This window comes from Erinaceus europaeus, chromosome 17 (assembly GCF_950295315.1).
Source record: "Erinaceus europaeus chromosome 17, mEriEur2.1, whole genome shotgun sequence".
NCBI lineage: Eukaryota > Metazoa > Chordata > Mammalia > Eulipotyphla > Erinaceidae > Erinaceus > Erinaceus europaeus.
In genome coordinates, this window is record NC_080178.1 from 15,482,864 (window position 1) to 15,500,109 (window position 17,246).

Here is a 17,246-nt window from a genome sequence, read left to right on the forward strand (position 1 = left end):
AACAGCCTTTGGGGACTATCACAACTATACTCCTTGCTTCTGTTAGTGATCTTACAGGGGGATAACTTTCACGTTACTAGAGTACATTGTGAGGCTTTGCCTAAAGAAAGAGGTGGTTTTTTTTTTTTTTTTTTTTTTTTTTTTTGGTCTTTTGTCTGCACCATGAATCTACTGCTTCTGGAGGCCAACTTTTCCATTTTGTTGCCGTTATTGGTGGATAGGACAGAGAGAAATTGAGAGAGGAGGGGAAGACGGAGATGGGGGAGAGAAAGATAGACACCTGCAGACTTGCTTCACCGCTTATGAAGTGACCCCCACCCTTGCAGGTGGGGAGCTGGGCGCTCGAACTGGGATCCTTACACGGGTCCTTGCACTTTGTGCCATTTGTGCGTAACCCGCTGCGCTACCACTCAGACCCTAGAAAGAGGCCATTTTTAATGGTGGAGTCAGCAAATTAATGTCACAGGTTAGATAAAGCTGAATGAACTTAACTAGCTTACAGTCTAGATTAAGAAATTCATGGTGTGTGTGTGTGTGTTTAACAAGTTGACTCCAGGGATCTGTAGTGATTTTTTTTTTGTTGTTGTTGCCCCAGTTTTAGTTACGTTACAGTTTAAATCAATCTTTCTGAGATGGGGGGTGAAAAGATTCACCTTTTTCTTTTTTTTCCATTGTCACTACGTCAGAAATGGCAGATCTGAGGCTCAGGGAACATGGGGATTGATGGCTTTAAAACAGGTAGGCAACACAGTGAGTTCATATAGTCTCTAATCGTATTTGGAAGTTATAAGCCCCACATAAGAGAAGGAAAAATTTTGCCTGAGTCCTGTACTTTGAAACACTGAGGTGGATAACTTCTTGCTGCAAAGAAGTCCCATTTAGGACAGCAGTAGAAGTCTCATTCTCAGAATTTTTAACCTGACATAGTTCTACAGTAATTTTTAAAAATCATTCTTTTTTCTTTTTTCTCCTCCTTTCATGTAGGAAATCTGTTACTTATTTCTACTCAGATCTCTCTATTGCACAAAGTGTCACATGTTGTGGTGTTGATATTTTTGCAGTTTCCCCTTGAACACATTTTACGGTTGTTGTTTTTTTTTTGGAGGGGAAGGGAAAGTATTCTTAACGAAAATGTGAAGATCCATTAAATGTTTAAAATCTTCACTTGAACACTTTGATAATTATCCAGGTCTTAAGTAGGAGGGTGATTTCTTACCTCATTACTGGCTTTTCAGCTCCTTTTTCCTCAGATATTTTACCCTCCATAATATGTATCAGTCAGATCCAATGTGAGAGACCTCAGCCTTCAGGTCGATCCTTAGCTTCTCTTTGAATACTTAAAAGGACATGGACATGGTTAGGAGGTACTTGCATAGAGTAATTTCATCAGAAACACTTTATTTTTAAACCCCCTCCTCTCCAACATCACTTTAGTTGATTCAAAAGATCACTGTCACATGGTACAGTTTCACCCCCAAACAGGTGTGAGCAGACCTGAATTCTTGCCCTGTAGAGGAATTAAACATGGGTTACTTTGTGCCGAAGCTGTGCTCCTGCATGAACGGATAGTCTTTATTATTGTCAGTATTGGTGTTACTTCTTCCTCCATTAGTAATGACACTACAGGTTTTTTTAAATTAAGATAGAGTATCACACAGAAAATGAGCCTATGTCAGAAACACTTTCAGAATCAGACAATAACAGGATCCAGGTGGTGGTGCATCTGGCTAAGTGCTCATGTTAGAGTGTGCAAGGACTCAGATCCATGTCCCTGGTCCCCACTTCCAGGGGGAAAAGCTTCACGAGCGGTGAAACAGGGCTGCAGGTATCTCTCTGTCTCTCTCCTTTCCCTCTCAATTTTCCTGTCTCTATCTAGTAATAAATAAATAAAAATAGTGGTTTGGGAGGTGGCACAGTGGCTAGAGCACTAGACTCTCAAGCATGAGGTCTTGAGTTCAATCCCCAGCAGCACATTTGAGTGATGTCTGGTTCTTTCTCTCTCTTCTTTTTCATCGATAAATAAAATCTTAAAAAAAAGTTCCCTGACAACATTACATGTGGGAAGAATCAAACATAGATTTATTTAAATAAACAAATAAAAATATTTAAAAAATTAAAATAGAAGAACCAGATAAAATACACACACAGTCTTCACTTCTTCTTTTAAACTTTTGTTCAGTTCTTTTTCTAGTTTGATCGACTTGAGAAAACAGCAGTGGTTGGTTTCTGCTGGAAGTGATCTGTATGTTTGGTAGATACAGGAACAGCTGAAGAGCAGTGACTTCTTTCTGCTGAAAATTTAGGATTCTGTGATTTATCTTTGCAAAAAAAAAAAAAAATGAGAATAGGGAACCAGATGGATAGCTGAGATTTTAAAGAACTAGTCTTATACTCTAATGATGTTGGCCAAGGTAACTATATCCTTTCCCCACCTGCTCTGTAGGATAATTTGGTTTCAGGAGTTCCAAGTTCAGCATATTGCTCTATAAAACAGACTTTTGGAGTTCCAAAGATTGTTAGCTGGCCTGCTTGCAAATTCCATTTGACAGTTGGCTAGAAGAACATCACTTCTGGTGACAGTCATTTCTGAGATAAGTTTCTCTAATCGTTGCGGGTTGGATCTCCTTTGGTTTGAGTCACTAGACTTACTGAGGATTTACCCAGACTTGGTCTTCAGGAGTAATGAAAGGTCAACAAGATGCTTGTGAATATTTGACTAGTGTTTGAGTGTAACTTTCTGCCTCCATTCTTGACCAGTTTTTCATTAACAAATATATATATATTTTTTTCTTTCATACTCAAATATACAAGTTTACATCCCTAAGAGTCCTCATTAGGACTTTTATATTTCCTTTTAATTTTTCTCCTAATTGCATAAATATATATGTATTGTCACAGTTTCCTCTTTGAAATTTGCTTTAGATTACTTCCTTTGTGTGTAGGGGTAGTTCTTTTTAATGGCTACATGGTATTTCTTTGTATGAATATTCTTTATCTAATATGTTCTCGCACATTTGGGGTGTTTCCCAGATTTGCACTAATGTTAGCAGTGTTGCAAAACGAACTTCATTTCTCTGTATCTGTATGCCATTGTATACTTGTCTTTTTTCTGTAGAATAAAATCCCGAGTGGAATTGTTGAGTCAAAGTGTATGCCTCAGGCAGGCGTGAAGTCTGGAATTTCTTAGTAATCAGCTTAATGTTACCACATTAAACATTTTTCTGTTATTCTCCTCTCACTTTCTCGGTTCATAGTCTCAAATTATGTAAGTGTTGTGAGAGATGGAAGAAACACTGGAGAAAGGACCTGGGAGATCACACTGTCAGTCTTGCAATAGCCCGAGGCACCAAAGTTCCCAGGTTCAATCGCTGGCACCACCATAAGCCACAACTGAGCAGCATTTTAATTTTAAAAAAGAAGAAAAAAAAAAAAAACTTGAGAAGGAAAGAAAGGAATTTGGCAAATCATATAAGACTTTAGATATTTTCCGGAGTATCTCAACACTGAGGCAAACTTGTAGAGGTTTAGACAATCATTTGCTAAAAACAGCCCTAAGAAGGGGAAGGAAAAGGAGTGTCCTTTACCTTCTATAGGACTCAGTGCTCAAGTACTCTGTAATGTTCTCTTGTAAGAAAGAAAAGAATTTCTTTATCTTTTTGTTAGGTTTTCTGTTCTCCCAAGTTGCTAAGGTTTATTGATTTGTTTTTTGTTTATTTTTGCTGCCAGGGCTTTGCTGTGGCCTTGTGATATATATATATATTGAGCAAGAGGCCCTTTGTCTTTGCGCACAACTTCCATCACTCCCGGTAGACACTCTGTATCTCAATTTCAGGTAGAGACAGGGAAAGAGAAAAAGGAGAGACACTATAATACACCTTCACCATTTATGAAACTTCTGGGGCAGGGCATAGTACCCCATGTGGTGCCAGCTTCTCAAATCTGGTCCCTTGTGCATGGTACAATGTGTAGTTTACTGGATAAGTTACCTCCCAGTCCTTCCAAGCAAATCTTCCTTCTCTGAGGTAGAAGCTGAACTCAAACCTGACTCATACATATGGCACAGCAGCATACTACCTAAGGAAGCTATCTTGCCAGCCCTGCCAAATATAAATATATATATATACACATACACACACACACACACACACACACACATATATATATACATATGATTTTTATTTATAAAAAGGAAACACAAAACCATAGGATAAGAGGGGTACAACTTCACACAGTTCTCACCACCAGAACTCCACATCCTATCCCCTCCCCCGATAGCTTCCCTATTCTTTATCCCTCTGGGAGTATGGACCCAAGGTCTGGCTTCTGCAATTGCTTCCCCGCTGAACATGGGCGTTGGTAGGTCGATCCATACTACCAGCCTGTCTCTCTCTTTCCCTAGTGGGGCACGGCTTGGGGGAAGTGAGGCTCCAGGACACATTGGTGGGGTCATCTGCCCAGGGACCCGAGGATATTTTATTCTTGGTTTCTTTTTTTTGTTTGTTTTTGTTTTGTTTTTTTGCTTTTTGCCTCCAGGGTCATTGCTGGGGCTCCATGCCTGCACTATGAGTCCTCTGCTTCTTTGGCCATCTCTTCTCTTCCCCTCCCCCCCATTTTTTGGATAGGACAGAGAGAAATTGAGAGGGAAGGCAAAGGTAAAGAGGGAGGAATATAGACACCTACAGACCTGTTTCACAGCTTGTGAGGCGACTCCCCTGCAGGTGCGGAGCTGGGGCCTCAGACCTGGATCCTTGCACTTCGTACTATGTGTGCTTAATCCCGTGTGCCACCACCCTGCCCTTTCTTGGTGGTATTATTATTATTATTATTACTGAATATTTTTCTCTGGAATAATTTGGAAGGGAAAAGGAGGAAGTTCAAAGAGAGAATTAAAGAGCGGGGACAAATCAGGAGCAATGCACATTTGTTGGAGAAAAGAGGAATCCTGGTGGAGATGAGATGACCCATACACGACCGTCACAGTCCCTTTAATTTCTTAACATGTTAAGTTTGGATGCTTGAGAAGCTATGAATCTTTGTAAAGGGAACCCCGAAAAGTTAAGAGGGGTCCCTTAAGAGACTAAAAAGAAAGGCCCAGTGCTATCCAGGGGTGGCGTTGAAGAGATGATTACTAATTAGACAGCCTCTTTGCCTTATCTCAGAACAGAAACACTGGTGCTAGCCTGCTAAGCATACTGTGCAGTACAAGCCTCCTGGTGAGTTCAATGCCCTTTGTTTTTCATGTCTCTGGAGCACACCCCAGCAGGGAGATGCCACGGGAGAACTGGATCTACTGTCTCTCACAGTGTTACCCACACTAGTGCTAGTTTGTGTTTGTCCATCTCTCGTCTCTCTCAGATTGTCTCCTGCTGCATACTACGCCCAGAGGATGATCCAGTATCTCTCCCGAAGAGACAGCATTCGCCAGCGTTCCATGCGCTACCAACAGAACCGGCTTCGCTCTTCCACCTCCTCCTCTTCCTCCGACAACCAGGGCCCTTCAGTAGAGGGAACCGACTTGGAATTTGAAGACTTTGAGTGAGTACTCACTCAGCTTGCTTGTCTTCCTACCTCTCCTCCTAGACTGTGAGTGCTTCCAGGGTGGCCAGTGTCTGAGCAACAGCGGTTGGTGTTCTAGCTTCAGGCCCTAAGGGATTGTTTATGAGCAGTTGGACAGGGTGAGGCGCAGAAGGTGCAGATGCCCAGGGCACTCCCACCTCTGCAGTTGCGTTGCTGATTCACTGGAGCCTGTGGGAAGAGCCATTGGGCCCAGGCCAGACTGCAAGACAACTACTCGCTCTGCAGGCAACATTTTTTCTCTTTAGCATGAACTTTAGTGGCTGTGGGATTGCTTCTCATGGACTGTCTGTCTCCACAACATCTAGGAGGCAAGACAGTTGGTGTTTTTCTTTCTCTTAAGCCGAGTTACGTGTTCTCATATATCCCTCAAAGACAGTTTCTCTTAATACCCTTGACCAGACTGGTTCTTTGAGGTCCTACTCTCAACTCTAAGCTTCCTCACTCTCCTCCACGTACCTACCCCACCACCACCACCACCACCACCACCACCAGTGCCCTGCAAGTAGGGATCTTTTGAAAGTTGCCTGTCAGTGGCCAACAATGTAGTGCAGCTCAGTAGTAGAGAGCATTCTTCTCACACATGGGAGGGAGGGAGAGAGGCAGAGTGTTGTGGCATAAAAGGCGAGCCCTTGCCCTTCTTTCTGGTTTCTTTTTCCTTTTTTATTTCTTTATTGGGGAATTAATGTTTTACATCTGACAGTAAATACAATAGTTTCTACATGTATAACATTTGCCAGTTTTCCATATAACAGTACAACCCACCTAGGTCCTCTATCATCCCCTTCTGGTTTCTCGAGTGGTTGGAGGGAGGGGGTGAGCCAGCAGAGCTGACTAAAGCCCTAGACTCCAGCCTTCAAGTCCCCAGCCTTACTGCAGGGTCTTGCGTTCTCTGACCTGGTCCTCTTGACCTTTCTAGCCATTCATTTTGTTTCTTTCCACTTTGAAACTGAGCTTGCTTGACCTGTGTCAAGTTGGACATTTGGCTCTTGTTTTGATTCCTGTATTTTGATATCCTCAAACTTGCAAAACAGGAGAGACTGAAGGTGGTTATGCATTTTTCTCCCTCCTTTTTTTGCTGTCAGTACTGGAGTAGGACAGCCTGTCAGGTGTTCTTTCTTTCTTTCTTTCTTTCTTTCTTTCTTTCTTTCTTTCTTTCTTTCTTTTTCTCTCTCCTCCTCCTCCTTCTTTTTTTTTTTTTTTTCTTTCCCTTTTCATCTTGACACAGCCTGGTTACATCTAGGGTCTGCATTTTCCTTGAATTAAATTAATAGTTCCCCAGAACTCGTCTCGCAGCAGAGTTTTATAAAGTGTTTGGGAAATCTCGTCACCAGAGCACTAAGGAGGTGGGAACTACCTTTCCACCAATTCACCTTCCTGATGCAGTCCTTAAATACACTAGCAATTGCGTACTTGGAAGCAGTAGGAAGACTAAATGGGAGGTTCATTTGTCTGAGGAAGATGTAAATGCGAAACAAATGAAGGCAAGCCCCGAAGCTGCCGTGGCAATGTGGCAAATGGAGTGGGGTGGTCTCCTTTCCCCTCAGCTCTGGGAGGAGAGAGCCCTCACCCAGCTAGTCTAGCTCTCTGCACACATCTCTCTGCCTCCCGTTCTCTCGGAGGGAGCTGGCCGAATATATCCCCAGTGAAGGCAAGGAGAGTCTTATTTCTTCGCCAGGTGGACACATACAGTGAATTATGTTCCCTTGTAGACAAGATTCTTTTCCAGCACTGTGGCCTACTCCGGGAAGCAGTTTCACTGTACATACTGAGGCCACCGGGACTCACCGCTGCTAAAAAAGCCTCGGTAAACCCCAGCGCAGACTGCCTAGCCCTCTCTCCAGGCACGTTTGGAGGGTGAAACATGGGGCTCATATCTTTAAGCAGTGTCTTGCCTCGTGACTTGTCCTTCACAGTGGAGTTCTGGGTTAGTTTAAAATGTTCTGTTCTCATCTTACCTTCTCTTTCTTCTGCTACCACCTCCTCCCTCTCCCCCTCCTTCCCCCTCGATTTTCCTGTGTCAGACTGCTTTCTCCTTGTGCTCCCCACAGCCCACCTGTGCTCCCACCTCCCCTCTGGCTTCAGCACGACCTGAATTTATATCACCTTTACCTTCCTTGTACTGACTTTCCACTGTTTTTCTTAGGGGGTTTCACATTGCTCCCTAGTTAGTAACAATGGGTCCATCTCGCTGATGGCCCTTGGAAAGGCCCTGGGAGTTTGCCTTTCTTTTTGCGCTGATGGAAACTGTAATCTTGTTTTTTAATAGCTGCTGTGGATTAGTCACCTCCATATTAGTAGCCCAGGTCTTCTCATGAAGGGTGTTTCTGGCTGGCAGAAGCAGTCACCCTCTGTTCGTTCTTTGTCTCCTCCCCACACTGTAAACCAAGCACTGCAGTCGTTGTTGTTCTTTTTCTTGTGATTTCTAGGTATTTGGAGGCAGAATGTGATAAATTGAGTACTCAGGTGGCCCATTTTAACTTCTCTGTCCTCCGTTCTTTTTCTTAGCACTCATTATTAGAAGGAAAGTTTGTGATTTGCTTAGTTCATAATTTATGATTCTTTCAGATACAGAGAAGCAGGCTAAGGTAGATGTGATCTGGAATCCTCCTGACACTTAAAGTACCATCGAGAGAGACTGTTCTTGGGGGCTGGGTGGCTATGTGCACGTACGTAACCTGGTTAAGTGCACATATTTCCAACCACAAGGAGCCAGATTCGAGCCTCCACTCCCCTCCTGCAGGGGGGATGTTTCTCTCACTAGCAGTAAAATAGGTCTGCAGGTGTCTTTCTTTCTCCCCTTCTCTCTATCTCCCCCTCCTCTCTTAAGTTTCTCTTTGTCCTATCTAATAAAAAATTAGAAAGGAAAAAATGGTCTCCGTGAGTGGTGGATTCACAATACCGGTAGCAAGCCTCAGTGATAACTAGAAGGAAAAAAAGACTTCTTTTCCCAGAGCTCCTTACTTTCAGAGCACAGCACACTCCTGCCATTGCCACGCTACTGGGGCCTCTTGAGCTCCCTTTTCACGTGCATGGTCACGGGTCATTTTTCTGTTTTCACTCTTACCCCACCCGGATGTATAGAGTCCCCAGGAAACAAACGGAGCCATTACCCAGATCCAATATGTTTCTGTTTTGTTTTGCCTTCCATCATTCATTGAATTAAAGGTATCAGTTATAATAGCATTTTTCATATTTGCACTAATTTATGGTGTACAAGACATTTGTGCTGTGCCTGTATACATAATATTTAAATCTTCTTTAATACAGTGGCCCAGGGAAGTAGTTTTTACACCGTTGTGATATTTTTTCTAAATGAATACTGAGACTTGACCAAAATCAAACAAGATTAGAAAACAGGAGAAGCATTTTTCATGCGTGGCTTTTCTTGACATGCAGATTTTAAAAACCATTAAAAATAATATGCACTCATATTTGAGCTATTGTTTCATAAGCTTGCTGTACAACAGAACTACCCTGATTTGTCTCTAGGGAAGACAGTCTGAAGGCTGGTCACTGTCAGGTTAAAACTTCTGTCCATTCATGGTCTGGATTAAAGGCCATCTTTCCAGCAGGCATCCCCCACCCCCACCCCCATCCATCTTTATTCCCATCTGCATCAAGGAGTTAAGATGTAGGGTACCTGTGTTTATCAAAATACAGTACATCTAGAGATGTACTGTCAGCGGGTCTGTCCTGAAGGCCCTCAGTGTCTGTCTTTACATAAAGATGTCCACAAACAAGGTAAAGGTGTGGACACTGCTGTCTGTCTGCCTGCTTTTGAGCCTGACCACTTGCAAGAATATGGATGACAATCAAGAGGACACTTTCCATATTCATTTCTATCATCCCTTTGGAAAGAGTGAGGGAGGTTTTTATGAAGCCCAGACTAAGTGCTAGTTCTCTGGAGCTTCTGTGACCTGCAGAAGAGGTGATGTGTGTGACTTTTGTATTTTATCTCTTCCTCAAAAGTGAGGAACTAAAAATTTACTTACCTGAATAATTCCAGAAGTCTTCCCACCCCAGCCCACCTCTTTTGGGAACTGAACAGAGGATAGCTTCAGCTAGTGTCCAAACTAGAGAAACTTGGGTGTCAGCTTCTTAAAAATGGTTGCCAGCATAGAACAAGTTCATTCTCTGTTGTGACACTGGGCTGCACTTTGGGAAAATGTCTCAGTGAATCTTTCAGCCTTAAGATAAAGTCTCTGTAGGTCTAGTACACCTATTTTTGTAACTTCTTTTTTGCCTCCAGGTTTATCTCTGGGGCTAGGTACCTGCTCCTGGAGGCTATTCCCCCCCCCCTTTTGTTTCCCTTGTCATCATTGTTGTTATTTGCTGGCATCGTTGTTGGATAGGACAGATAGAAATCAAGAGAGGAGGGGAAGACAGAGAGGGGCAGAGAAAGTTAAGACATCTGCAGACATGCTTCACTGCATATGAAGGGACTCCCCTGCAGGTGGGAAGCCGGGAGCTCAAACCAGGATCCTTACACTGGTCCTCATGCTTTGTGCCATGTGAGCTTAACCAGCTGTACTACCCCTGGCCCCCTTTTGTAACTCTTCTAATTCATCTGGTTGTATTTGGGTCACCTTTGTCCATAATTTCATAAAATAGTCAAATATGCAACAAAAAAAAAGTTTCACTGTGAGCATGCAAATGGGTGTTTCATTTCTGAGTCCTGCTGGCATATATATAGTTTCTAGCAGTGCCACATCTCCATTCCATGAAAGGAAAAACTGGTTTTAGAATGTGCTGTTCCTTTTATGGTTCCCCTTGCTAGACATCTCCTGGTCAGTAAAGGATCTTCCTGGCATTGAGCTGAGAAAAAGTTCCGAAGGCTACCACTCAGCTTTTTCATCTGATTACATGTGGCATACAGAAATTCTCTTTTTAAAAATTATTTATTTACTTATTTATTTATTTATTTATTTATTAGAAAGATAGGAGAGAGAGAAAGAACCATACATCAGTCTGGTCTGGTACATGTGCTGCCTGGGATCAAACTCAGGACCTCATGCTTGAGAGTCTGGTGCCTTAGCCATTGTGCCACCTTCCAGACCACAAGAAATTTTCTTGCCTTTAGTTCAGAATGTAATATTCTCCATCTGGATCCCCCCCCCCTTTTATTTCTGTACTTTATGAGAGAGATGGTCCAGAGTACTCTTTGGTCGTGTACAGTGCTGGGAATACAACCTGGGCCTCACACAAGCATCATGACACACGCTGTATGTGCTGAGCCATTGTACCCAACACCCCCTTTGCCTGTGTGCCATTCTGTTTTGGTATATGCAATATCAAAGGACTGAACCCAGCATTTCATACATGAAAAGTTTTTTCTTTTCACTCACTGAGCCGCTCCTCTGGCTACAAAGTAGTTCTAGAAATAGGATGTCTCCTGTTCTCGTGCCAAGCTACACCACCATGCATGAGGAGTTGGGCTTGAGCCCCCAGCATCACATGGGAAGGAGCACCTTGTACAGGGGACACTTGACTAGTGGCGGTGTGGTGTCTCTCCTTCCTCCCTCTCCCTCTCCTTCTCTCCCTCCCCCTCCCTCCCCCCCCCCCCCCCCATAAATAAAAGCACACAAAAAAGGAATCTGCTAGGAATGCTGGCACCACACTGGCAGGTGCAGAAAAAAAAATCCTGGGGGTGGGGGAGTAGAATGAGATGAGAAACTGTTCCCTTTCTCTTTGCCAGGGAACTTTAAATGATTTCACTTACTTGATTTGCGTGACGGAGGATTGTTTTTCTAAAAGATGGACTTGTGAAAGAGAAAGTATGTCTAAAAATAGAACCCTTTTTTAGGTACACTCAGGAAAAAAGCAAATAAGTGTATAATCATAGAAACAGAAAACAATGTGGAATATTTCAGGGATTTCCTTTTTGATGAGTATAGCTAGCCTGTAAATTACAAGATTTACTGCAGGAGATGAACCCTGGAAGTTAGAGTGGCACCAGATCTTAGAAGCGTCAGTGTGCCTTGCAGAAGAAATAAATGTTACCACTAGGAAGCCACCAAAGGGAACTGTGCTGTGGAATAACATGATTCCATTTTGACTTAAATATATGAGCTAGATTGTAACAAGCCACCACTCAAGTAAAGGACAGTGTTGCACAAAGAAAGGAGGCTTCATGGATTTCTGCCGATTATGAAACCTATCAATACATAGCACTTTGAAATGATGCGGAGGATAAAGGAGGTTGTAGATAAAGCAAACAGCTTAAGCAAAAACTAGAGACACAAGAATTTATTTGGGGCACTTGAGTAGATCTGTGATTGCAATAGATGGGTGAAGAGCAGTATGGCCTGAACTATGAAAGGTCTGGAATGCCTGGCGGAGAAATTATGGCTTAATTTTTATCTGGGGACCTGCCATTATTCTGTTTTAGGCAGCTATCTCAGAAAGCATTGACCTAAAATGGCAAACATATAGATGTGAGAAAACCAGTTAGGAAGCAGTGAATGCTCTGGCAAGAAATACACACATGGCATTTAAGTGCTAGGTGTAAGATGCCGTGTTGTTTCCTAAGAGAGGGACCTGTTTGTTAACTTTCCTGGGGAAGTGAGCTTTCTGAAAACTTAACCACCTCACAGACAGCTTCTCCAAGTATACTGGGGACCCAAGTCCTTTTTATTCTTCTTTTTTTCCTCTCCTCCAGGGTTATTGCTGGGCTCGGTGCCTGCACCATGAATCCACCACTCCTGGAGGCCATTTCCCCCCCTTTTGTTGCCCTTGTTGCCTTTTTATTCTTATTGGAACCAGTTTTCAAGTAAGTTTACGGAATAGCAAGTGACTCCTAGAACAGCTGTGTTTCAGACTGGAACTGTCCCATAGACTAGCAACTACGGTCTCTAGAGGGAATAGTTCTGGGTTCTAGTTTTGACAGTCTACAATTTGTCACCTAACTTTGGGCAAGTCTCTTTCCTATCCTTACCCTCAAATGTCTGTCTCTAAAAGGAGGTTTTCTTTTATTCCTGAAGTCCTAGGATCTTTGTTGGAGTTAACTGTTTTAGAAGAAATTCCTTGTACACAGTTGAGGCAGGATAATGAAAAATCCAAGACAAGTGAGGAAACTTATGTGTTTTAAGACTATCTGGTATCTGTAGGGCCCCAATATATTTGTAAAATATGTCCCTGCCTGGATTCTAGCTCTGAACTAGAATTTTGGCCCTATTGCTTATAAGCACATAATACTGCCTAACAACTTGAGAATTAGTAAAGTACATATGAATATTTATTAAGAGCAATATAAAAGAGAAAATAGATTATGCTTCAAATGACAAAATAAAGATGGACAAAATTAAACAGCCAGGAGGGAAGGGGGAAAGGAGACTCTTGAATACCTAACAGGAAATGTACAATAGAAATCTGGACTTGCATAATGTATGCAAATGAAATTAAAGGTAGAATCAGGGAAGTGAGGAACTTCTAAGTGGTAATTATCTATTATATTACTATTCTCTGGAGAAAAATTAAGACTGCTGGTTTAAGAAACCTGTGCTATTAGGTATTCCATATAAATGATATCAGCTGTAACTGCTTTCCTCCCAGAAATCTTGTGGCACACACCTGCTTGGAAGTAGAGACTGGGGCCTCAGTTCCCCACTAAGAGTCTCTCAGTAAGGAAAGGACTTGCCCAAGACCACTGTACTACCCAGGGAAAGGCATGTCAGCTGGGCTTTCTATTGTCTAAATATTGAGTAGAGACAGAACACAGGGTAACAAGCTTTTTTTTAAATCATTTTTTTCTTAAATTTTATAGTCTAGTTGTCATCAAAGTCAGGTGTGTTTTGTGAAGAGGACAATGACCTATTGAGCTTTTTGATAAGAAGAGCTTCATTTATCAAGGCTGGAGTCATAGCCATTTGTCATTGAGCAGTCATGACAACCTCACTGTCTGGTCAGGACTCAGCAGTCTGTAGGTGTCTTTTTCATTCCTTTAAATTAGAGCCTCTCTCTGAAGCAATTAATCCCAGGCATTTAGCAGGAGTTGCTGCTGTGTTTTTCTCTTGTTCCAGAGATGCATTTTCTTGTCTTTGCCACTTAGCTTCAATGCTTGATTGTTTGAAAGTTTTTTCCCCCGCCTCTTTGTAAAATCTTTTATGAGAAAAATCTTATTTCCCCCCCTAAATGCCCTTCTGAGAGTTAATCAGAGATACACAAGAGTTCAACAACTGGGAAAGCCATTAATAACTCGGCTGGCTTCTGTCCTGCTGGCTTAAAGGCAGTTTCTGGCTGATGTAATTGATGAGGATTTCTCTGGTATTTCCTTGCAGTGTATTCTGGTAAGAAAAATGCCTCCGTGCTGGAGAATCAGCACCAGTGTATTTGCCCACTCCAGTCTAAAGTGGTTAGCTATTACTGCTTTCTTTTTAGGGTCACTCACTCCAAAAGGGCCCTCCCGGGCTGTCATGTTAGACCCCAACATTTAGCATCTGTCACTGTTCCTCAAGGAATAGTGCCTTTCTCCCACTGCTCATTTGGTAGACATCTTCCAGTTCACTCGTTTCCAGTCTGCCTGATTCCTCCTCCTTTGTCTCACAGAGCCTTTTTCTTTTCTTTTCTTTTTTTTAAATGTATTTATTTATTTTTCCCTTTTGTTGCCCTTGTTGTTTAACATTGTGGTTATTGATGTCATCATTGTTGGATAGGACAGAGAGAAATGGAGAGAGGAGGGGAAGACAGAGAGGGGGAGAGAAAGATAGACACTTGCAGACCTGTTTCACCACCTGTGAAGCAACTCCCCTACAGGTGGGGAGCCGGGGGCTCGAACAGGGAACCTTATGCTGGTCCTTGCACTTTGCGCCACATGTGCTTAATCTGCTGCGCCCCCCCTTTAAATAATTAAAAAAAAATTTTTTTTTGGAAATATTTATTTACTTTCCTTTTTGTTGCCCTTGTTTTTTTATTATCATTATTATTGTTGTGGTTATTGATGTCGTTGTTAGCTAGGACAGAGAGAAATGGAGAGAGGAGGGGAAGACGGGGAGAGAAAGATAGACCTGTTTCACTATCTGTGAAGTGACTCCCCTGCAGGAGGGGAGCCGGGGGCTCGAACTGGGATCTTTATGCCGGTTCTTGCACTTGGCATCACATGCGCTTAACCCCCTACGCTACTACCCGACTTCCTCACAGAGCCTTTTTCATGTTGTTCTGGTATCAACCACTGAAGTAAGTACCAGAGCCTGTGTTGTCTTCTTAATACATCTTTATTTTAAACACTTTAAATTCCCTTTCCCTTTTTTGGGGAGGTTTTACCATTCTCTTTCCTCTTGCTTTTATGCCTCCCACCCTCAATACCTTTTGCACTGAAATTTGCTTCCCTATCTCAGTCCCTTGCTGGCAAACCCACCCTTTCCTTTAGAATATAGACTTCAGAGAGCAATTACTTGTGTATTTCATCACTAGTTTGTTTCGGACTGTATCTTCTGTCTGACATTTTTGAATTTATTTATTTCTTTGTTTATTTGATGGAACAGAGAGAAATTGAAAGGGAAGAGAGAGAGAGAGAGCTAGAGAGAGTGCAAGAGAGACACACCTCCAGCATTGCTTCATCACTTGTGAAGTTTTCCTTCTGCAGGTGGGAAGGAGGGGGTTGAACTCAGGTCCTTGAACACTTAACTAGGTGTGCCACTGCCCACCCCCTTTAACATTTTTAAAAATTTATTATTAATTTGATAGAACAGAGAGAAATTGAGAGGGAAGAAGGGAGAAAGAGAGGGTAGGGGGGTTGAGGGGTTGGGTGGTGGCATGCCTGGTTCAGCACACATGTGGAAGGACCCAGGTTTGAGACCCCACTCCTCACCTGCAGTGGGGACACTTCACAAGCAGTGAAGCTTGTCTGCAGGTATTTCTCTTTCTCCCTATCTACTTCCTTCTCAATTTCTGTCAAATAAAATAAAATAAAGGAAAAAATGGCCACTGGGAGCAGTGGATCATAGTTCTGGCACTGAACCGGGATCCTTATGCCGGTCCTTGTGCTTTGCGCCACCTGCGCTTAGCCCGCTGCACTACAGCCCGACTCCCTTCTTTTTTTTTTTTTTTTTAAAGACTTTCTTTTTAAAATTTTTTTATATTTATTTTCCCTTTTGTTGCCCTTGTTTTTTATTGTTGTTGTAGTTATTATTGTTGTTGTTATTTATGTTGTTGCTGGATAGAACAGAGAGAAATGGAGAGAGGAGGGGAAGACAGAGAGGGAGGAGAGAAAGATAGACACCTGCAGACCTGCTTCACCACCTGTGAAGTGACCCCCATGCAGGTGAGGAGCTGGGGGCTTGAACCAGGATCCTTGAGCCTAGTCCTTGTGCTTTGCGCCACGTGTGCTTGCTTAACCCGCTGTGCTACTGCCCAACTCCCAGTCTTACTTTTTCTTTCCCTTTCCCTTGATCAGTACAGTTTCAGGTTAAATGACATTACATGTTAAGCAAAACATAGTATGCTTTCTCTTTTGGGAGAAAAAAAAAAACCAAGCACTGACTTTTAATGGACTATCTGTACCCTGGTATTGATTTGCCTTTTAATGCTCAGCATTCAATTCCGCCAAGAGAGAAAAATCTTCACAGGCTTTTATTTCTGTCTTGCAAGACTCCCAGTGGTCCACTTGAAAGCTAACATATTAACTCTGGTCCCTGGGCCAGTTTGAAGATTATTTTGTTGAGGTGAAGATAACTCAAATAGAGAGTTCAGAAAATATCTCAAATCAAGCTGTTGGAGGTTCGTTTATTTTGTGGAATTGGTTAAGGAGCCAATTAACTGCTCTGTCCAGCCAGTGCCCTTTGGCTTATTGTTCCTTCAGTGTACTGGAAACTAAGTTATGAGAATTCCCTGTTCGCTGTTAGAGAAATCACTGGAGAGCCGGAGTCTGAGTCAGATATAGGTTCCTTGAATCTCTCTTTTTTAAAATTTATTTATTTAAGAAAGGAGACATTAACAAAATCATAGGATAGGGGGGTATAATTCCACACAATTCCCGCCACCCAATCTCCATATCCTACCCCCCACCACCCACTAGCTTTCCCATTCTCTATCCCTCTGGGAGCATGGACCCAGGGTCATTGTGGGATGCAGAAGGTGGGAGGTCTGGCTTCTGTAATTGCTTCCCCGCTGAGCATGGATGTTGACTGGTCAATCCATATTCCCAGTCTGTCTCTCTCTTTCCGTAGGAGGGTGGGTCTCTGGGGAAGCAGAGCTCCAGGATTCATTGGTGGGGTCTTCAGTCCAGGGAAGCCTTCAGTCCAGGGATGCATCCTGATGGCATCTGGAACCTGGGGGCTGAAAAGAGTTAACATACAAAGCCAAACAAATTGTTGAAGAATCATGGACCCAAAGGTTGGAATAGTGGAGATGAAGTGTTGGAGGGTACTCACTGCAAACTCTAGTGTACTACTGCTTTCAGGTATATATTTGCTCTAGTTTATGGATACCTGTGAACATATGCTCTATCTCCTGGAACCTGATCTATATCTAGGTTTGGGGACTTTGTTAGGAAGTTATCCACCTGGGATGGAATTAGAGAATACTATGAAAGGAAAGGTCTCACCTGAGGAATGAAGCTGAAGGGTTGTCATTCCACACCTGAAGTCTCTGGACACAGTCTGAAGTGAAGCATGCTGGGGTGGCACTCGTTGCGTTGATTAGGTTGCGATCAGCGGATGCAATATTATTTGATA

The 17,246-nt window shown here is 42.7% G+C and overlaps 1 protein-coding gene across 10 annotated transcripts in view; it reads left to right on the forward strand.

Annotated features, from left to right (window-relative positions):
- Window positions 1-17,246, forward strand: part of AMBRA1 (autophagy and beclin 1 regulator 1) — a 208,474-nt gene that overhangs the window by 83,314 nt on the left and 107,914 nt on the right. For all 10 annotated transcript variants that reach the window (XR_009545601.1, XM_060176495.1, XM_016186443.2 and 7 more), the window contains one exon: window positions 5,356-5,535. Coding sequence is in view for 9 of the 10 variants with exons in the window: in XM_060176495.1 (XP_060032478.1) it covers window positions 5,356-5,535 (180 nt within the window). In the remaining variant the exon portion in view is untranslated. The remainder of the gene's footprint in view (window positions 1-5,355; window positions 5,536-17,246) is intronic.